This window comes from Rattus norvegicus, chromosome 17, assembly GCF_036323735.1.
Source record: "Rattus norvegicus strain BN/NHsdMcwi chromosome 17, GRCr8, whole genome shotgun sequence".
Lineage (NCBI taxonomy): Eukaryota > Metazoa > Chordata > Mammalia > Rodentia > Muridae > Rattus > Rattus norvegicus.
This window is the reverse complement of record NC_086035.1, coordinates 8,322,147-8,344,727: the sequence shown is the minus strand read 5'-3', so window position 1 is coordinate 8,344,727 and position 22,581 is coordinate 8,322,147. Positions and strand designations below refer to the sequence as shown.

The following is a 22,581-nucleotide window of genomic DNA, read 5'->3' as shown; positions in this document are numbered from 1 at the left end:
CTCATTTAATGAGGGGCTAAACATCCAACAGTCATTTACTCACAACACTGACCAGGTATAAGACTGTAGTAACTGCTGCCTACCTCAGAGAGGAGCTCTCCTGGCCAATGCTGGTGACAGCACTAGTTCACGGGCGTACACTGAGTATCTAAAAGGCCAATCAGCAGACACTTCATTAAGCAAAACAGCAGGAGCAGCTTCCCCGTGACCCTCCGAGCCACAGGTTTGCATACTGGGTGTGGTTCCCTCCTGTGGCACAGTTACAAGTCCTATCGGAAAGTGGCTGGCTGACTCTATCAGGCCTCCCACACTAGCGGGAACACCTTGCTTGACAGGTCAGTACCCGCAGCCGAGGAAGGCCGTCGCTGTCAATTTTCCTCTAGCAGCCTTCATAGCACCTTCTGGCAGTATGAAAGGTAGCCAGAGTAGTTGTGTGTGTGTGTGTGTGTGTGTGTGTGTGTGTGTGTGCAGTGTGTGTAGTTGTGCGTGTGTGTAGTTGTGTGTGTGCAGTGTGTGTAGTTGTGCGTGTGCGTAGTTGTGTGTGTAGTGTGTGTACTTGTGTGTGTGTAGTTGTGTGTGTGTAGTTGTGTGTGTGTATGTGTGTGTATGTGTGTGTATGTGTGTGTATGTGAGTGTGTGTATGTGGTATGTGTATATGTGTGTGTATGTGAGTATGTGTATGTGTGTATGTGTATATGTGTATATATGTGTGTATGTGAGTGTGTGTATGTGTGTATGTGTATATGTGTGTGTATGTGAGTGTGTGTATGTGAGTGTGTATGTGAGTGTGTGTATGTGAGTGTGTGTATGTGTGTATGTGTGTGTATGTGTGTAGTTGTGTGTGTGTGCGTGTGTGTGTATGTGCGTGTATGTTTTTGTGTGTATGTATGTGCGTAGTTGTGTGTGTGTAGTTGTATGTGTGTGTACAAAGATGTACATGTGTTATTTGTCATTTCAGGTAGGTGATGATACGCCTTCTGACTGTTCAAACATCCTCACACTATTTCTGAAAATTTATTCCTCCTCATGGTAAATAACGCCATGGGAACACCTCCAAGCGGCCATTAGTCTCCATGACTGGGATTCCTATTTCCAAAAACGTCAGAAATCCACAAAATATGACATTTAAAGTTATTTATCTTTTGTTGAGACAGTTCCCCTTTGGCGGATTTAATGAAGAAATTGAGCATCTCTACCTCCAGGGGAGGTAATACTTTGTGACTAGGCAGCCACTGGACAAAACTGCCTGTTTCACCTACAGACTAACACGGTCCAAAAAGGGACACATTATGCAGAACGGTCGACTGATAATCTTAGCTGAGCCAGAATCATCAGCCCTTCTAGATTTCTGCATTTCAAAGGTCTGTCAGTTGATCCTGGGCCAGAAGGCTGAAGACTGCTCTCATGAGTTGCTAATAGGGGACTGTGCTAGTGGAGAGTGGTCTCTACAACCTCTCAGTTCTGGAAGCCATGTTAGGCTTCCTATGTTTATAGATATTTGGTCCTTCTCAGAGTTGAAGACTAATTAGTCTCATAGCCTATCCAAACTAATTAACTTTGAGAAAATATAGTCATCTAGCTGATTTTCTAATGGTAATAGTGGCACCCAGCTTATATTTGATGAAAAAAAAAAGTTGTTTTTTTATTAAACAGAAAGAGTGATGTGTAGGATGATGTCATTACGCAGCAAGGCGGGTCCAGGAGAAGGCGCGGCCTATCATTGGATGAAAAGGAAGGGTAGGCAGGGAAAAGTTCAAGATGGAGACAACGGAGCAGGACGATCCAGATCCAGGTGGACTGGGTCAGTTTCATCTTGTCTAGGTGGGCGGTTTCTATCTTTATTAATTGGCAGTGAATTTATCCTGTGGGTGAATTGTGGATTGAGATTTTAACACATAAATCTGATTGTTGGGTTATATAGTTTGTTGATGTTATGGGGTAGCTGGGAGTTTATACTTTAACTACCAGGGGGCAGTGGCTGGGAGTGTGGGCAGGGAGCCGCGATAGGCCAGTGGCTGATGGACTTGTAGAACCATGACTTGGCCAGGTAGCTGGAACCAGAGAGTTTGAGGCTATCAGAGAACCGCTGGGAGAAATACTAACCTGAGGTTAATTAGCACTCGTTCCAATGGCCTGCTGGAGCTGGAACTAGCGAGAGTTGGACCATCAGGGACGGTTCTGCCCCTTTTTATTTTTACCGAAACAGGTTTCTCCTCTTTTAGGACAGACGTGTGGAAATAGGTTTACTGACTGGAAGGTAATTTCTGTAGAAATTACCTGACGTGTAGCCACACAGGCTGCAAAGAATTAACTAACACATAGAGTGCCCGGAAGGCATCATTTTCTAACTCTCAGCCCTCATCTATATTTGACCTTCCTGATGGACTTCTGCCCAAGTTTGCTTTCTTTTTTTTTTTTTAAAGATTTATTTATTTATTACATATAAGTACAATGTAGCTGTCTTCAGACACACCAGAAGAGGGCATCAGATCCCATTACAGATGGTTGTGAGCCACCATGTGGTTGCTGGGTATTGAACTCAGGACCTCTGGAAGAGCAGTCAGTGCTCTTAACCACTGAGCCATCTCTCCAGCCCTTAAGAGCCACTCTTTTTTTTTTTTTTTTGGTTCTTTTTTTTCGGAGCTGGGGACCGAACCCAGGGCCTTGCGCTTCCTAGGTAAGCACTCTACCACTGAGCTAAATCCCCAGCCCCAAGTTTGCTTTCTAAAGTGTAATAAACATAACCCTGTGAGCAAACACGACTTGGGGAGGAAAGGGATTACTTGACTTCCAGATTCTGAGGTACAGGCCATTGAGGGGAGTCAGGGCAGGCACTAAAGCAGAAGCCATGGACGGGTGCTGCCTACTGGCTTGCTCCTCATAGCTTGTTCAGCCTGTTTTCTGACAGAACCCACAACCATCTGCCCAAGTGCACCACCCACAGTGGGCTAGGCCTTCCCACATTAATCATTGATCAAGAAAACTGCCCCCACGGCCTTGCCCATGGGCCAATCTGATGATGACATTTTCTGTATCAAGGTTTCCTCTTCCCAGTTATGGAGTTTTGAATGAAAACGGCCCCCATAGGCTTATAGGGTGTGGCACTATGAGTAAGTAGGTGTGGCCTTGTTCGAGGAAGTGTGTTATGGGTGTAGGGGAAAGATGGGGGCAGGGTTGGAGTCCAGATGTTCAAGCCAGGCTTAGTGTCTCCTTATTTCCCTGCTGCCTGCCAGTCCAGATGTAGAACTCTTGATTCCTCGTCCCACACCATGCCTGCCTGCAGGTCACTGTGCTTCCGGCCATGATGATCATGGACTAAACCTCTGAACCTGTAAGCCAGCCACAGTTAAGTTGTCCTTTCTAAGAGTTGCTGTGGTGATGGTGTCTCTTCACAGCGGTAAAACCCTGACTGAGTATAACTTGTGTCAGGGGCGCAAAAACAAAACAACCGCCTGTCCTGCACAGTTCTTTCTCCTGTGCTGGTTTTATATTGAAACTCACCTCCAGGGACTAAGCCACTACCCAAAGACTATACATGGACTGACCCTGGGCTCCAACCTCATAGGTAGCAATGAATAGACTAGTAAGGGCACCAGTGGAAGGGGAAGCCCTTGGTCCTGCTAAGACTGAACCCCCAGTGAACGTGATTGTTGGGGGGAGGGTGGTAATGGGGGGAGGATGGGGAGGGGAACACCCATATAGAAGGGGAGGGGGAGGGGCTAGGGGGATGTTGGCCTGGAAACCGGGAATAACAATTGAAATGTAAATAAGAAATACCCAATTTAATAAAGATGGAGGGAAAAAATAAACAAAAAAATCAAGACATACACAGAAAAAAACTAAAAAATAAACAAATAAATAAAAAGAAACTCACCAGACAGAAGCCCCCCACTGACCCCTGCCGGCTTTCAACTTGTCACACTGTATAACTTCACGGAACCCTCACTCGGTTATTTGTTTTGCAAAACCTCCTTGGCAACTGCAAAGGGAATGTAACGATCACTTCTTTGCTACAATCAGACCTTCCTTTTTTCTTCTACTGGGGCCTGAGCCTGAGATCTCAGTATCTTTCCTAGGCTAGTATTCAACTCCTGGTGATCCTCCTGCCTCAGTCTTACAAAGCTGGGGGAAGAAGTATGTGTCACCATACCCAGCTGTTCTCCTCCTTCTGATCCTCTTCCTCCTCCCAGTCTTTACTGACTGCGCCTCTCTGAGGCAAACCAGAGTGATCTGCCTTATGAAACAGAGAATGCCCTGGCTTTATCAAGGTGTACGTAACTGGTGGATCCAGAGTTCATCCACAGACCTTCCTGTGAGGCCATTTCTCGGCTGTGATTCCCTCTGTGCGCTGGTTTTGATCTTGGCTAGATTCTCTGTTAAGCTTCCCCTTTAATTTTTATAGAAACAGTCACCACCCAGGAACATAGTTCCATCAAAGCTGCACAGATTGAAAATGGCCACACTAGCTCTTGAGCCTGGGCAGCTCTGACTCCAGCGCTTCTGCCTGGGTTATTACGCAGGCTCCTCATTAGTTCCCAGAGATGGGTTTTACACCAAGGAAACATTCTTCTTTGGGCTTCTTGATAAACAATCAAAGCCAGGAACTGGAAGCCATGTGACTTCCTCTTTCCTGTTCCAATGGTGCCAACTTCCAGGCTGCCAGGGAGCATGCAATCTACTAAATAACCACAAGGTGGCGCTTGTGCACTGTCTCCAGAATGCAAGCGGATGGACCAGGCTTCTTTTCTTGGTCTATGAGATGTGCTTAGCGGAACTGCTTGTGTTTAATTGTCTGACTGAAGGCTCTAAAGCTTGTAGGGAAAGGGTCAGGCCACAGTTGGTGTGATTCCATGAGCAGATGGGTCAGAGCAAGTAGGCTCCTCAACTAGACTGTAGTCTGAGAGAACGGTAGTGTGTTTTGGTCACTTCATACTGAGCCTCTCCCTAGCCCAGCTTCTTGGACAGAAGTTCTGCGAGTTTGCTCCAGAGTCTGCTCTGGAAGAGTGAGTTAGGAGCTTGTCTGTCCTCTCAGTGCTTCTGCCCTGCAGACCCCTTGTGCTGTGGAATGTATCAAAGACAGGATGGGAGAGTCTACCATGGGCCTAGAGGTGGGTCCAGGCATGGGAGGGATATGGTGCACTTTCCCAGGATCTGAGTGGATGAATGAGTCTTAGGGTCCTCATGCTCTGAGGACTAGGGACACCAAACCTTCCGGGCATGTGTGGGTAGCAGTAAATCATGATTACCATGCACACCAGACTAAATCCAGAGAGAAACCCATTCACTACATTCAAGGATCCTAAAGCCTAGGGAGACGTAAATGTGTCTAGAAGAATGTTATGTCATGTAGCAGCGTTGAGACGTGTTGAAACATGACGACATACTCAGGCCTGGTTGGTAGAAGTCCTGACATGGTGATTTGGTGCCTGGGTGTCCTTATGCAATTGGATTTTTATTAAACTTGGTTTTCTTAACTACAAAGCAAGAATAGGGGCTGGGGAGATGGTTCAGGACAAACTGATCTTGCAGTTCCTGGCGTCCACATCAAATGGGTCACAGCTGCTACTGGTCACTCCAGCTGTAGGAGCTCCAAAGCCCTCTCCTGGACTCTGTGGGTACTGCACTTGCATGCGTATACCCGGCCACACACAGATACAAATAAAGCAAATCCCAGCAACAACAAACAAACGGAGGATACAGTGTGTTAGTCTGTTTTGTGTTGCTACAGTGGAGTACCTGAATCTGGAGAATGTATAAAGAAAAGAGGTTTAGTTAGTTAACAGTTACACAGGTTTGAGAGCAGGGCTCTGTCAGCTGCGCGGTGCTGGGGAGGGCCTTGTGGTGAGTGGTGTCTAGATGACAGATGTGGGTATAGAAAGCACCACACAGGAAGGAGGTAAGAGTGGGCTGAGGCAGCCACACTGTTCCTGAGGCAATGCTGGCCTCTCCAAGGACAGTTCCCCCTCCTAGTCTCTCTGCTAGGCCCTGCCTGGCTTTTAGAGGTTCTGACATGTCCACCCAGAGCTTCTAGCACACAAACCGGGGGCGACAGATGACGTCAGTGTCAATCCTATAGAGCTGGCATGGCCAAGGGCAAACATGTGTGAGGCACAAAGCTGTGGGCTCGGCACAGACAAGTGTGAGTCTTGCCAATTTTCTGGTCCCCTGTGGGGTTCCCAAACAGCTCAAGGCTCTGCTGCAGAACAAGTGACATGAATTCTAAATGCTCCCCTGAGGCAGGAGCTGTGGGGAAAAGAACTGGGGGAGACCAAGTTTAGTTGGAGCTAAGAACTCAGATCCAAAGGGTTGAGCTGTTGGGGGAGCAGAACTCTGCTCTCTCACCATGAGGCCTGGGAGGTCAGTTAAATACCTTCCTGGTGTGTGTTCTCGAGGGACATTTGTGTGGGGTCTCTAGTGTCTGAATGAAAATATTGCAGTCAGCACAGGGGACATCAGCCACCCTCACATGGTAGGTGGTGTGGGGAGGCACCCTGATGGCTGAGAGGTCACAGCTACCTCCTAGCATGGCTGAGGACAGCCAAGGCTAGTATGGAGAAGGGAGGTGTTCCACAGCAGGGCTCTAGGTTACCACTTGAGAGAGGCTTTGCCTCTGTGGGGCTCAGGGGGCGGGCTCCAGGAAGCATCTTTTTGTGCTCCGATTTAAGGACACATTGCCTGGACCCTTCAGCTATGGAGCGAGCTGCTTTATGCATTGTTTAGCTCTAGTGACTGGGTGATTATGCTATCACCGGTGTACGACTGTGCAGGTCTGGACGGAGCTCATAGCCTCTGGAATAGGGTGTTAGTTAAAGGCTGTAACACAAAGGGGGCATATAGAGAGCCCAAAGGAGTCTGGTGCCACCCCTGAGCTTTCTGAGGCTCCTCCAGGTTACAGAGCTGGCGAGGCTCCATGGTGTGCACTTGGGTCTCTGATCTAACCCTGCCCCCATAGCCCTTTCAAGGGAGGGAGAAAATCAGAAAAATATCACAGAAGCGTGAGTATGGTACAGCCCAGAGTTTCCATGGACCCCCAAGCTGTCCCGTGCTTTGGCACTGCCAGGTTGCTCTGAGATGAAATTTCAAAGGCCTGTATTCCATTCCAGGCTCTGAGGTAAGCTAGTGCCTTGCTTTAAGCTCATATCAACCACACTAGCAAGGAAAGCTTTCCTCTCTCTCTCTCTCTCTCTCTCTCTCTCTCTCTCTCTCTCAATTAAAATCCTTACAGAATTCATTTTTTAAAAAAAATTATTTCTGTTCTATGTGGATTGGTGTTTAGCCTGCGAGCATATCTGATTAAGGGGGTCAGATCTTGGATTACAGATGGTTGTGAGCTGTCATGTGGGTGCTGGGAATTGAACCTGAGTCCTCATGGAAGAGCAGTCAATGCTCCTAAGCACCGAGCCATGTCTCCATCCCCTGAGTTTTGTTCTCTTGAAAGTAGAACCTAGTACCTAATTGCCTGGGTATCCATGTGGACAGACACATGGTGGGGGTGGGGCAATGCTTTTCATTCAGGACAACAAGTCAGGGGCCAGCGCTCTCCCTGGCAAACCAAGACTGTATAGCTACCTTACTCAGGAGAGTGCTGGACCTTTAACATTGCTGAAGAGCTCTTGGCTACTGGGCCACCTTGGACAGGGGCCTTAGGCTCTTCCAAGATGGGACCCATACTGGGGTTTGGTGGGGAAGCCCTAGCAGTCCCTGAAAGCATGTGGTCTGAGCAACCATAAAGAAACTGCTCTCGTAATGTTCTTGCTTCACAATCTTTTCTGTGGCTGAACCAATGTGAGTGCTTAGCCCCTGGCTGTCTTTAATGACCGCCATGGCAAGGGAACAGCCTTTCTGATGGAGAAATGACTGTTAGGTCCTGCCTTTGAGGAAACCGTTAAGAGGAAGCCTCTTGTTCTACCGCTCCCTTGGTGCGGGGACTACTCTGAATATGGATGGTTTCCTCCCACTGCTAACTGAAGTCCTGAGCTGAATCCCATGGCATCGGGCATCGTGGCTGTTCGCTAGTGGAGAAGTGGCTGCCTCTGCTCAAACAGAATTCGAGTCCATCAATGTGGGGCAAGGAGCAATCTCTGCCTGGCAGGTTGTGGTTCCCTTTGTTGAGCGGCTGGAGAAACCCTGCAGGAGCATGTGGCGGGAGTGCCGTCCTTCTTCTTGAACACAACTAGACTTGACAGCAGTAAAATGAACCTAGCTCCCACGGTAAGCCTGTGCTGCCATGTTGCCTGAATGGCTGATGTCCATTCTATAATTAGCTCAGCCCTGGCCAAGTCTTTTTATCCCAGGATTTCAGGCAGGCAGGAAGGTCACGTGGGGATGGCGGACAGGAACAGTAGACAGTGTACTTCAGAGCAGAACATCTGCGGGAAGCCACCCGCAGCCGTGCCTACCTACCATAACAGACTGTTATCTCTCTGAAACCCTTAAGCCAAAATAAACGTTTTCTGCTACATAGTTTCTTTTTGTCAACTTGACACAAGCTAGAGTAACTCCAGAAGAGGAGTTTCACAGTGGAGAAAATACTTGCAGCAAATGGCCTGTAGGCAAGTCTGTAGAACACTTTCTTGATTAGTGATTGGTGTGGGCTGGCATAGCCCACAGATGGGTGGTGTGACCCCTGGCTGGCCCTGAGTTGTTTAAGAAAACAGGCTGAGCAAGTCAGTGAGCGGCATTGGTCCATAGTATCAGTTCCTGCCTTTAGGTTCCTGCCATGACTGCTTTGAGGATGGACTGTTATGGGAGTAGAAGCTAAGAAGCCCTTTCCTCCCCCAGGTTGCTTTTGGTCACAATGTTTAATTACAGCAATAGAAAAGCAACTAATACACCAATCGGAGTTTGTACAGATGGCTGACAGGTGGGTCGTACTGAGCCTCCGTTTCCTCATCTGTGATACAGAGCTACACTAGAAGCCATGGTGTGTGTGTGTGTGTGTGCGCGCGCGTGCGTGTGTGTGTGTGTACGCAACCCACAGGCTGAGAACACTTACCCTAGAGCCTGCTGTGTGCTCCTTTTTTTTTTTTTTTTCTTTTTTTCCGGAGCTGGGGACCAAACTCAGGGCCTTGTGCTTGCTAAGCAAGCGCTCTACCACTGAGCTAAATCCCCAACCCCCTGTGTGCTCCTTTTGCACAGTATGTAGTCAACATGCAATCCAGGCAGTGGCTTTGCCTGGTAGACAGCAGAGCATCCCCGACATCCAACCCAGCGTGTGGGGACGCAGCACTGGTCTGAGGAGGAAGGCAGTGCGGTGCCCACAGATAACTGAATGCCTCTGAGGAAAAGGGAGCAACCTGACCCATCCTCTTCCTCAGTGTGGGGATTATGCAGCCATCTCTTATAGCCCAAGAGACTGGAACTTTTGCTGGACCTCACAGCCAGCGTTAATAATATACCTGGAGGTCACTTAAGCTTGCTGTCCTACTGTGTGCTCGGCCTGTTTGTTTAATCTTCCTTGAAGAGAACAGTGTGTCCAACCAGCCTTGGATCTCCCATGTAATCAACTTTTACAACATAAGCTAACGCAGAGCTGTGATCATAAGTTATGTACTCTTCCACACTCCCCTCCCTCCCCCTCCCCTGCTCTTCCCTGCCCCCTTCCCAGCCCTCACTCTTCTGTGCACCCCCCCTCCGGGTCCCAGACAGTGCATATGTATCATTTGCTGGGAATGTTGAAAGCAATCTTCTAAAACCTACCATAAATGTTAAGAGTAACTGTTTATGGAGACTGGTTATAAGCAAATGTCTGTAGTACTTTTGGTTATCTGGATCAGTTGGGATCAGTTAGAGCCAGCGACTTAATCCCTTGTAAAACTCTGTTAAATGTTTTATAAAGTACCCCATTCCTTCCCCATGTGGTATTTTCTTTGTAAAGCTCAGTGTTAGAGAGGGAGACACACAGACAGATGGCGGACCCAGGGAGCAAGAAGCAGAGAATTCAAATCTGGATACCTCTCTCCCCCGCTCCTGTTAAAGGATCCCAAAGAGGAAGTGTTTTTATTTCTTTCCTTAATGAGACACTGATGCATTATTGGTGACTCGGAGTAAATACTAGTTCATTTAATCCACACATGTTGGCGCCCTGTGTGAGGAACCTTTAATGTATCACTGAAGCATTTTGGACTGCCCATTGTGAAGGCAGGACAGCCCGAACTCGTGTTTGGGAAGATCCCTTGTTGGGGGATGTGACTTTTGCAGATTTCAATCAAGAGCAACAACAGGAGCCTGGGAATCTTCCAGAAGCTCTCGCCATGTTTGCCTGTGGTGTGGAGTGGTCTGGGGATAAAGGGAAATTTGGATGTCTCAGGTCAGCCAGTAAATCCATCCCAGGGGCAGAGGTCCTACACTCTGAAATCTCCCCAGGAGCGAGCAGTAACGTCTTCCCCCTGTTTCTCTTTCTCCACAAAGCCCATTTTGAACCCGCATCAACTTCTGTCACAAAGAAGGACGCTAACTCTCCCTCTATCAAGCCACACCTCTCCCCTCAAGGATCCTGAAGTCAGACCAGCTAACCAGTCCTGTTTGAGGACAACAGAGTCCTTCCTGGTGTTTCACCTTAGTGTTTGCAAGGATTCAGTGCTCGGCTGTGGCCCAAAACTATTAGGTAGAAAATTTGAGAGATAAACGATACCTTAGATTGTAGGCCATAGCACGATGAAATCATGCAGCTTCCTGCTCTGTCCTTTGGGGACAGGAATTGCCCTTTTGTCCAGCATTTCCAGGCAGTATGCTCTGCTCTCCCATCCCTCGGGAGTGATTTTGGTTGTCAGATCGGCCATTGCAGTGTTGGGGTGCTTGTGTGGCTAACTCCTATTTTGCATAGTAATGAGGGTGAAGTGGTGGTGACTGATAGATGCCAGGGAAAAGCTGGAAGTGCTTCCTTTAAATGAATGAAGTGATGTCCTACTGTGATTCTCTAATACTACTATCATAAGTACCAGAACTCAGAGCAACTCAGGGAGCAAAGCATCTTCTTAGCTTATAGCTTACAAGCCACTATTGATGGATGCAAAGGCAGGAACCCAGAGGCAGGGAGCTGAAGCAGAAACCGTGGAGGTACAGCTCACTGGCTCAGGGCCCAGGGCTTGCTGCATTGTTACCCTCCCCCACCGGCCTAGGGATGACACCTCTCACAGTGAGCTGATGTAGCATTTGTTAAGTCAACTAGCATTTAAGAAACTGCCTCACTGGCATGGCCACAGGCCAGTCTAATATAGGCAATCCTCCAGCTGTGGTTGTTCTTCCCAGAGGGCTCTACGTTTGTGCCCAGTTGACAGCTGAAGCTATGACAGGTGAGCTTTAGGCTGGCTTGTGGTTCTGTTAACCAAACTGGGGACCTCATAGGTACCACCAAGAGCTCAACTGCTGGGTTCCACGCCCCCAGTCCAGTTTTAGATTCCATAAGTAATGATGCTTTGCCAAGGTCAGGCATCTATAGTGGGGTGAGTTTGGTCCTTTGCTGTACCCAGTTGATAAATGAACCCATCTAGCTCCCAGCCATAAGTAACTGCAGTTCTAGGGGATCCAATGCCCTCCTCTGGTCACCGTGGGCACCAGGCGTACCTGTGTTACACAGACATAAATACAGATAAAACACTCATATTCGTTAGATAAATAATAATTTCAGCTTGCCTTTGGGTTTATCTGCATAGCAGCAACATAGTCCATATATTCTCAACTTCAGGTCTTCATGGTGGCACAGAGAACCCACGGATAAGGAGCAAACATTGAGCCTTGTACCTTCATGGCTTAGGGGAGGTTTTAAATGAAGATGCCCAGAGACAGTCCCTGGCCTCTGAGAACCTATCTCATTAGACATTTCAAACTGCTAATTACAGAGCAAATCCGGTCGTAATTTGAGGCCAGTGAATCATCCAGACGGGTATTGAAGTTGACACTGGAAACAGGAGGCCTCTTGGGCTTGTAGTACATGAGTTGCCCTGGGCCTGCTGGGGAAGGACCCATGCTGGGTTTAATGTTCAGCCATTTCCATCTTGAAGTATGTCATTTTTCTTTTCTGTCACTCGAGCCTTTTTTTTTATAAGTTGTCAAAAATGAACTGTACATATTCATGTAGTAGAGCTCGACATTTCCGTACATGGTTACCGTGCATAATAATCAGACCAGGTAATTAGCATGCACAGTGCCTCAAACGTTAACCATTTCCTTGTACCGAAAACATTCAAGATGCCCTATTTAAAATATGCAGCAAATTAATCATTTTTACCTAAAGGTCCACCTTGGGCAGGGAGCAAACTGTGCAGTCAGTTTTAACCAGGATTCAGGTGATTGGACAAGGCAAGCGGGTATGTGGCAGGTGCAGTGTGTGGAGGGGCAAGTCTAGAACTTAGAACAGCACAACGTGAGTGTCCAGACCTCCGTGCGTCAGGTAAGCCACAATGGTGTGACAGCAGGGCTCTTTCTATAGACTGCTTCACAGCAGGGTTCTCGAGCACTCATGAGGCCTTCCTGGCTACACCAGCACCAAGCTTTGGAGCCCCTGCGGGGTGGAGCCTGGCCTCTCTGTCCCTGTTCTAGAATGTGTCTTTCTGTGGGAGCTCCCTACTCTGTAACATCTGTTGGCCTCTGGCTTTCGCTTAGGCTTCCTACACCATCTTCCTTTGGAGTGAGGGAAAGGGATGGTGGGGTGGAGGAGTCAAGGTTCCTACCCCCAAGCAGGATGGTGGCCACCTAGCCACTGGAAAGCACGATGCTTAGGACCCTGGGTCCCTGGGCAGCCTTCTTAGCCTCGCTAGTCCTCAGTTTGCTCAGTAACCTGTGAGAGACAGCTTGGAGCTTCAGTGGGGAAGCACGGACACCATAGAAGAGTCATAGTGGTGTTACCCATGGTTCACCCCAGCAAAGGGGACTTGCTGTGCTCCTTCATGAATAAGAGGAGAGTCGGTCAGGAAACCATCTGCAGGAGTGAAGGAGTATAGAGCTCCAGGTCCCTAGTCTGGGGACTGTCCCCTTGAGAGTAAAGGAGTATGTACCTCCAGGTCCCTATTCTGGGGACCGTCCCCTTGAGAGTAGATGACAAATGCGGCTGGCTGACTTGAGCAATGCTCAGTAGAACACAGGTCACCAGCCCTGGAGCCCTCCATCACCCGGTCCCCAGAAACAGCATCGGTATGCTCTGAAGCCACGGACATCTCCCAGAAGCAGAATCAGCACCACAGCATCTCCCTCCTTGGCCACCACACAACCTGGTGCCTGAGCCCACAGCCTTCCACTTGAATTCCTGCTCCTGCACTGGGGGTTCTCAGAGCTGTGGGCCCCAGAGCATCTTGGTCTGCCTCCTCCTTGCCTCCTCACCTGCCTGCTTCCATCAACCTGCTGCAGAGAGTGGTGGGGAGCGTTACCCTCCAAGCCTGGCCTCCTGGCTTCCAGAGAGAGCAGCAGCCCCACACTCCATAGAGACAGGTACTTGTGAAACACCAATTTCCTCTTCCAACACACTCATGCCAGTTCCTTTAGGACGCTGGCAAACATTCTATTGTCATCTGGGCTAACCAGACAGAGCGGGAGAAAAAGCCCAGGAGCCCGGAATTTTGGTAACTTCAAATATATTTTTATTACTTTCTTTTTCATCTTAGAAAGAACATGAAACCCGCATGCAGCACTCATGAATCTCAGCACTTACATAGCAGATTCACAGCCGTCCAGTGCGGCCTCTACTGAGGGGCAGCGTGTGGCAGGGGCGGGTACTGAAGCAATATGTACACAGGAGAGGGTGCAGGGTCATCCTAACTCCAAAAGAGGACCTCGCTGTTTGCATATGCACCGAAGGGGGAGTGCGCTTTCTGTGGGGGCGAGGGGAACAGAGCTACGTGGGTCTCCCCATGCCAGTAGGATGTGTAGCTCTGGCTGGATGTCATGCATTGAGTCCTGAATTTTCCCCTTTTCCTCCACACAGTTTTCTCACGCTGCCGGGGGCTTCTGATGCTTCAGAAGCATCATCTACCAAAGCAGTGAGCCTTTCAGAAACCCTCAGAGGTTTCGAGAGAAAGACCCAGCTCCTTTAAGGATCGCTTGCCTGGTTGGGATAGGGGAATGAGCTGGGGTGGGGGTGGGGCTGGGGTGGGGGCATGAAGCTCGTCCTGGGAAGTAGATTGAGTTCCTCTAGGCACAGATGCAGAAGGACTTGTTCCCAATTGCCCTGCAACAGGGGCCATGGTGGAGCCACACCGAAACTCTTGACCAGTCATAAGCCCAGGAGAGCCTGTGGCAGCTGTGCTGAGGCGCCAGGCTCTCTGAGGGGAAGCTTCGAAAGCCTGGACCGGAGCAACAGTGCAATGAATTGCCTGAACCATACTGATTGCTCCTTCCAGGCGCTTATAAAGTTCAGATGTGTGGTGACATATGGACAAATACAAAAACCCTTATTTTAAAAAGGAAAGGCTTGGGCCCACCCCCAACCCCCCAACCCCCGGCAAAAAGCCACTTGTAATGAAGTCTGGTACGCAGGAGAGCTGGATCTCACATCTGGAAGGCTTTCGCACACAGCTATAAAATGTAAAAACTGACCCTGGTAAGAAGAGCTTCACAGCAATATATAATTTGTCTTATGCTTGTGAGAAAGAAAGGGCTTTTATTTTTAATCTGCAAAGTCCTCTGCTGAAGTCTCTCAACTGGCCTGGAGGTTTTCTTTCCAAGATCGTCCACCCTACTCTTCGTAGACCCTGGGAAGAGAGGACACACAGGTGTAAGTGGCTCGGGATGCGGTGTAGGCTGCTCAGGACGTGGTGTAGGCGTCTCACACAGCTCCTGCAGAGTGGCTTCATCTATGGATCCTCTCCCAGGTCTGGGGCCAGGAGAGGAGAGATGGTTCTGAAGCTGTGACTGAAACCTACGCAAAAGCTCACACCACACAGACGGGTGTGGACGCTCACACCTGAAATCCTAGCGCTGGGCTACACTTTGTAGGCAGATCACTGCTCCTTCTTGCTTGTTCCTGACTTCTGATTGAGAATCCCTAATCATGCATTCACATAAACTGCCCCGGGGCCCGAGAGGCAGTGCTCTAAAATCTGTCACCGCTCTGTCAGAGGATCAAGTTAAGTTCCCAGCATCCTCATCAGGAGCTCCCAAATCCCTACACCTCCAGTTCCAGGGGCATCCAATGCCCTCTTCTGGCTGCCTTGGGCACCTGCACACACATGGCAGACAGGCCCACAGACACATGCACATAAGTAAAATAGAAACGCAGTCAAGTGTTCTATGCAGCTGCCTCTCATGACAGCCAGAAGCTCTGGTTTCTACAGCGCTTTGAGCTCAGTAGTTGATGGCATGGACCAGGAACCGTGCTTCCTCCTTTCTCCCTTCTGAGCTGTGGAACATGTGTGTGTCTTCTCTCTCTGACTTGGAACAGTTCTTTTATCGCCACTGGCGTTCATTAAGTCGTTTTTAATCCTTTATAAGGAAAGGGGTAGAAAGAGAAAGGAGAGGCACAGCGGTTTCCTGTTTCAGGTGCCTCAGTGTTCTAAGAAAGGGATGAACTCATTAGAGCGGGACGTGGGCTGGTAATCCTGAAATCCCTACACTTGGGAGGTTCACAGGCTAGGGTTCAGGGTTCAAGGATATCCTTTGTCTTGAGGCTGAGTTGATACTAGACTGGGCCTTATGAGACTGTGTCTCGCCAAAGGAGCCAATAGTCCTGAAAAGGCTACTATGTAGCAAATCGGCAGAAGTCTGGTTAGCAGAGGCCCTCAGAGCCTCCAGGAGAGCAACTTGCAAAAGTAGAAACAGTGGGGTGGGGGTGGGGCTGCAGGAAACCCACAGACGCCTCCTCTTTAAAGCCATGGTCCAGGTGGAGCAAAATCAGGTGGGTAGCGGTTTGAATGTCTCCAGTAGTCTGAGCAAGATTTCCCAACCCTCCATAAGCTGGGGTCATTCTGCTTCTGATGACACAAGCCGGGAAGGTGGCGGGGGTAGGGTGGGGTGGGTGTGGGTGTGGTGTGGGTGGGCCAGGTTCTGCTTTTGCCACGCGAGCTATGCGTGCCCTGACCAGAAAGAGGGCTTCATTCCCATCTGATGTAGAGGAACTAGTCTCTCACCTCACCATTTTCTATTTCAGGCAATTGCGGACGAGGCAGTTTTGAAGGGAGCAAGAAAGGATTCAGGTGTAGAAGCTGAACAGGGGTGTCAGCCAAGAGAGAGCAGCTCACAGGGCTGAGGCTGAGGCTGTGTGTGTGTGTGTGTGTGTGTGTGTAACACAAGGCCACCTGCTGGGACAGGCAGCTCCAGGGACGCACACCCCACACAGGTCTTGCCCCAACTTTCCCTAGTACTGTGAAGGCAGTCACACCGTGTCCTCACCTGACCTTGGTTTCCCCCTCTTAGGCCAAGTTGCTGGAATTCTTGGAGGTCACCTCTGTGTGCATCCTTCCTTAGCTTTGCTTCGGAGGTAAAGATAAAACAGGCCTCGGGTGTCTGCAGAGTGACCTACCTCAGGAGCTGAGAACTGGCCTCTCCTTCCAAGGCCAGATCTAGGACCCCAGATTAGAACTAGGGAGCCCCCTTCTGACGAGGGTGAAAACTGCCCATCAGCAGAGGTGTCTGGTCCAAGGCACTGACCATCTCAACTGCTGCCCCTTTGGGTAAAGAGGCTCTTATTGGAAAGGGCTGAACTCAGTTGACCCTCAGAACGTGCCTGAGAAGGAACAAGTCAGATGCCTAGGACAAACAGGGCACGGGGCTCTTTGGAGAGGAAATCAACTCACTGGCAGGGGTCACTGTGTACCTGTAGTTTTTTTGGCTAATAAACTGTCACCTAAGAGGTCACACCCCACCCCCTGAAGTTAACAGGGGACAACTATGCCAGATGCTCACCCAGTCACTTCCAGCTTATGTGACTTAGATAGAAAGAACAATTTGGACTGTAATGTGAGAGTTAGGGGCTGGAGGGATGGCTCGGCAGTTAAGAGCATTGCTGTTCTTGTAGAGGACCTGGGTTTGGTTCCTGCCACCCACACAGCAGCTCATGACATCTGCAACTGCAGTGTCAGGGGATCTGATGACCCTTTTTGGGGGGTCCACAGGCACCAGACATGTAGGGGTACACATATGTACATGCAGGCCCGATACCCATATACATAAGAGAGAAAAAAACAAACCTTTAAAAATCTTCACACAAGTCTATAATGCGAAAGATAAAACGAGATAGAACTTGTGCTCGCAAAAGGAGACACCACCTGCAGTGTGAGGTGGTGTTAGGGTTTCTCCTTTCATAGCTATTACGTGGGTGTCACATGAGGCCGGTAGGTGGCATGGCGTGTGGGTCCGTTCCTGCTCTGAAAGCTATAGCTAACAGCCACTCCCTTCTGAGTGGGCGAGGGTGGGCGTGGGTTGGAGGTGGGCGGGGTTGGAGGTGGGCGGGGTTGGAGGTGGGCGGGGTTGGAGGTGGGCGGGGCTGGGGTGGCGAGCATTGGTGTACCTGCGTTTCTCGTTCCAGGCGTTGTACCATTTGATGAAGCGCTTGGTACTTTGCAGCTTAGGATGCAGGCAGTGCTCCTGGCCGCGGTACCTGGACATGCTCTTGGTGGTTATGCTGAAACAGAGCAGAATCGGGGTACAGGGTTGAGATATTTGAATGATTGCCTGCAGGACAAGAGCACTGGGTTGCTCGGTCCCTCCTGGCTTCAAGCGCCCAACCCCCAGCAAGCCCTTTGTAATATTTCATATTCATGATATGGCTAGCCCGTAGGGAGTTGAGTGGGAGACCATACCCCCACCTTCCACAGCACCCAGCTGTTTCCAGGACAGCCTCTCTTGGGGAGCAATGATCATGGGCTCTACCTGTGTACCAGAGGTAGACAGAGCCACTGCTAGAAGGCGCTCATGCCAAGTCCCACAGAAGGGCTAAGATATACCCTGCAGATACCACCGTCTCTGACTGGTAACCCCAGCACCTGAACCCTCTACACCTTGTCGCTGAGGATTTGCTGATCCTCACTGGCTCAGTGGCCTCGTTTGATGCTTGAGCGTGAGGTTGCAATGATCTCATTTGGGGGCAGAAAAATAAGACCTTTCTTCTCCGGGCTTCTCCCAGCCAAAGCCCCAACACTCCATGGAGGCCTAGCTGTGCAGGGGAGAAGCAGGACCCGGTACTGAGTGCAGTCAGCCAGGTTTGAATCCTTGTGACCTGTCTGACTCTGCCTGCCCTCTGTAAAATAGGTACAGTGAAAGGACCTGTGTTGTGGGGCTCCTGAAGGTATATCCTAGGCAGAGTACTCAGTCCTTGGAAGGTATCCAGGGACTTAATTACTAAATAGTCACGAGAGATGAGGCAGCCAGGAGAATGATAAACTTCATGTGTGAGCTCAGTCCTGGACGGTCTGAGGTACCTCTCTCGCCTAGGGCGACCAGGGAGATACTGGCAGGGATTACGGGAAACTTCTATGAGAAAGGTGACAGTGGTGAAATTAGGGCCTTGGGAAAAAAAATCAGAATATGTCTTCCTGATGGGTTACAGCAGGGGTGGTTGGAGATGAGAGTAGAAAGAGGGGAAAGTTTGCTCCCCACCTGGCCCCAAGGTGAAGAGTCAGGGTTTATAGGCCAAATTCTAGAAGGGGGCAGGCTTGCTGTGAACGCATATTTCCAGCCTGTAGGAATGGCAAACAGTCTTGCCAGCAGAATGGGGACAAAATGCTTTGCCAGGGCCTTGTTCTTCCTCCAAGACCAGTGATGGACATCTGATAAGACCAGGTAATTGGATCGTGCTTCCCCAGGGACAGTGGATCCTTCCAGGCCCTGAGCATGGGGCCCTCCCTCTCTACCTCTACCGTCCTGTAGGAATTAGCACCTGTATTTCTGCCAAACCCACCATGCTGTACCATGATGCTGTTTCCCTGAATGGCAAACTCCAGTAAAAACAAACAACAGCCCCCCAAACCCCCCTAAAAACCCCTTTCTTCACAGGCCAGAGTGCAGACCGAACATCCTACTTTTGAAGATCAGGGAGCATACAAAAGGGTTCAGTTCTCTGCCTCACCCCCCACAGAGGTGCCCAGAGCTTTCTCAGAACACTGGGGTTATGAAAATCAGAACAGGGTGCAGAATCTGGGATCCAAGGCCTAACAACTGTTAGACATTCTGGGTCTCACCCCCCAGCAATTCTGGGGTGCCGATGGTTTGGATCATTGATTCCATGGACAAATTGTCCTTCAATAACCTGGACTTGGGCTGGCAGGATGGCTCAGTAAGTAAGTGTCCTTGCCACCAAGCCTGGAGCGGGGTTTGATTTCTGGGCCACACCTGGTAGAAAGGGTGAACCACCTCCTGCAAGTTGTCCTCTCATCACACATGGGTCATGGCGTGCCTACTCGCTCCCCAATAATAAGTGCATATTTATTATATTTACTATCTATCTATCTATCTATCTATCTATCTATCTCCTATCTATCTATCATCTATCTATCATCTATCTATCTATCATCTATTTATCTATCATCTATCATCTATCTATGTATCTATCTATGTATCTATGTATCAATGTATGTATGTATGTATGTATGTATGTATGTATCTATCTATCTATCTATCTATCTATCTATCTATCTATCTATCTATCTTTTTAAGGAGTCTGGGCTTTTCCATGCCCTGATTACAAAGACTTGCACTCAAAAGGCACACTGACTTCCCCCTGACCCCTTCTACCCCCAACCTCCCAAGTAGAGGTCTCTGCATGACTCGGGGTGAGCTGGAAACCTTGCCTTCAGTCTTTGTGGCTGAAAACCTGTTTTGGCAAAAGGTGAGACCTAGGAGAGGTGGTCTCATGTGGCTCCTGCAAGTTTCCCCAAGGCTACAGGGAACGTTCTTTGCCTGCAATTTCCCTCTCTACCCAGAGAACTTCGCTCAAGGAAAGCCTGTCTGGGGAGGATCCTTCTCTTTCTGAGTTGCTGATGCTTTTTTTCTTTTTTTCTTTCTTTCTTTGGTCCCCTGCAAGGTCTCAAAGACAATTTGCAATCTCCTCTGACAGTTTAAACTCCCCTAGCCAGAAATTCTAAAGTTCTTGTGACTCTTGCCATGGGCATTTTAACCCCAAGCCAGCCCACACCCCAAAGGGTACTTTTCCTTTCTCTGACCTGCAAGACGAGGGCGGGGATAAGGATGTTAATTGGGAGGCTCATGACTCGGGTCAGCTCAGGCCCTGTGGCTCTCTGAATTCCCTGAACTTAGGCGGATGGAAGTGGTGAGGTGCCGGGTGGGGGGTGTGCCCTTCCTTCACAGACGCGGCGTGAAGGCCTTTGGGCAAGCAAGGGCAGCCGGTGGAAGGCGCTTGCCCAGACTGAGAATAAAGTGTGTCCTGTTTCTGGGGGAGGGGAAGAGGGGCCAATGGTCCATGGCAAATATTTGGGAGCTGTTTTGCCAAGGGCTGCCTTCCTGGCCAAGAGTGTATTGATGGAGAAAACGGCAGCGCTGGCTTCAAGCGGTTAATTGGGAAGGCTGAGGCGCAAGGAAACTCAGTGTTCTCTCTCTGCCCCAGTTTTTAAGACTTTGCCGGCTTCCCCACTAAGCAGGCTGCAGTGGTGGCATGGCACATTAACCCCAGCGGAACGGTTTCTCCAACATTGTTCAGATGTACGGGCCCACGAGGCAGAGGAGACAGGAGCATTCTCACATTGAAAGCCCTGGGAGCCCCAAAGTGTCCACTCCTGTGGCCAGACCTCTGGCTGAAATGGGGCACTGAAAGGAAAAGTTACTTCTCTCTTCAGTAAGAGAAAGGCAGCCACAGCCAGCCCAGCAGGCTGGGTGTGTGTCCGGAACCGATCTGGTGTAGACATTCTAAGCGGGCGCACCAGAACCACTAGCCCACAGTAAACCTCGTCTGCCACTTTGAATCCTAACAAGGACAGGCTCAGAAGGACGGGCCAAAGACACCCTCTCCCCTTTTGCAGACTGTCGGGCAATGCCCCGAGGACTTGCCAGCCGGTTATGAACTGCTTCCCCGGGCCTTGGCAAAGGCAGAGAGAAAGGCGTTATCAACCCGACCCAACCCCAGGTTGGGCCCCACCACGGGACATCCCTGTTACCCCAGAACTCACATAACCATCTTCTCCTCGCAGTGTGGGTACTTTGGCTTCATTTCCAGCTTCTTCACGTCGCTGTAGCGGATCTTGGGCCCCTTCCGGGAACACTTACACTTGGACCCTGCGGGAGAGCGCGGCCCGGCTGCTGAGTCGCTGCACGGGTCTCCGCGACCGCCCAAGATGCCCGCCCGGGACCCCCCGGGTTCCAGGATGCCTAGGTGGTGCTTGGGCTCCCTAGGACGGGACAGGACCGCGACCGAGGGCCCTCGCGGCACTCACCGTCCACGCGCGAGGCGCACAGCGCCAGGAGCAGCAGGAGCAGCGCGGCCGCCAGGAGCCTCATGCTGGCCGGAGGGGCGCGGTGGGGAGCAGGGAGGCGAGGAGGGCGCCGGCCTGTGCGTGCGGCGGCCGGGGGATGCCGCCCGGCAGGGTTCTCGGTTTTGAGCCCGCCTCTCTATGCTGGGCTCTCTCCAGCTGCGCCCGTCGATGGGTGCTCCTGCCGTCTGTCGCGGTGCTGCGCTGCGCTTGGCGCTGGGTGCTGCGATCTCCCCACAGCTTCCCTCCGCCCACCCTGGCCTCTTTTAAATTCGCTCCTGCCCTCTCGGAGAGCGAGCTCATTAATATGCAGAACCACTCGGTGACTCACTGAGATTTCTCAATGTGGTGGGGGGAGGAGATCTCCCAGCCCGCCCTGCTGCCCGCCCCGGACCCATCGCGATCCCAGCGGTGCACACTCGGAGCCACGCGCGCACACGCACACACTCACATCCGCTACCCTCTCGCTCCACAGCACGCCCGCCTTCACGCACTTGCACACCCATACTTCGGTGCCGCTGCCCTGCCTCGGAGAAGGTCAGGCGGGAGCACAGCCTGCGGAAAGGTGCTGCTTTTCTGTTTCCTGTGGCCACTTCTCAGGCCACACAGGTTTATGTTCCGAGGCCACCGAGAGACCCAGGCCTGGCTCAAATCCTAGAGTTTTCAAGCAGGTGCCAAGGGAGAATGCCAGCAGGCCCGGCCCCCTGCGGTGTTGGTCTCTATTGTGCCTGCTGGCCTCGTGGTCGGAGCTGAAGGCCAGGTGGAGTTAGGGACTTAGCACAGGTTGTGTAAGCCTTTGATCAAGTCACTGGTTCACGGGGTGGGGGGTGACCAGTGGAGAGGACTAGCAAGTCCTAGAAGGGGTGTGGTGTTCATGTGTGACTGTGCACTGTGTGCCTATAGTGTGGACAACCCGGGGCACTTGTCGCATACGTTCATAAGAATCTGTAAAGCCAGGTAGAGCCAGGCAGTAGGCAGCTATGACCATGGTAACGGGAGGGAGGCCGCCCCGCCTTGTGAACATTGCCCCAGACTGTGGTGGATGAAATTCCATCCTGCCCCACTATTCAGCAGCACACGACTGTCCATTAAAAGGCTTCTTTTTGCTCTCTGTAAACCTGTAGGTGGTCATAGTGTCCACAAAGGCATCCGTGAGAAGAACCTAAGAGGTACAAAGCAGTTATCAGGATGCAGGACACCATGCTTGGACAACGGCGCTTGAGGGCATCATTCG

General features: G+C 50.5%; 1 protein-coding gene across 1 annotated transcript; it reads right to left on the bottom strand.

Annotated features, from left to right (window-relative positions):
- Positions 1 to 13,551: 13,551 nt before the first annotated feature.
- Positions 13,552 to 21,578, bottom strand: Cxcl14 (C-X-C motif chemokine ligand 14). Its single transcript, NM_001013137.3, has 4 exons — positions 21,312 to 21,578; positions 21,048 to 21,153; positions 17,438 to 17,551; positions 13,552 to 14,684 (listed from the first exon to the last, which is right to left on the bottom strand). The coding sequence occupies exons 1-4, from the start codon at positions 21,373 to 21,375 to the stop codon at positions 14,669 to 14,671; spliced, it is 300 nt and encodes a 99-aa protein (NP_001013155.1). The 5' UTR covers positions 21,376 to 21,578; the 3' UTR covers positions 13,552 to 14,668.
- Between the last annotated feature and the right edge of the window lie 1,003 nt (positions 21,579 to 22,581).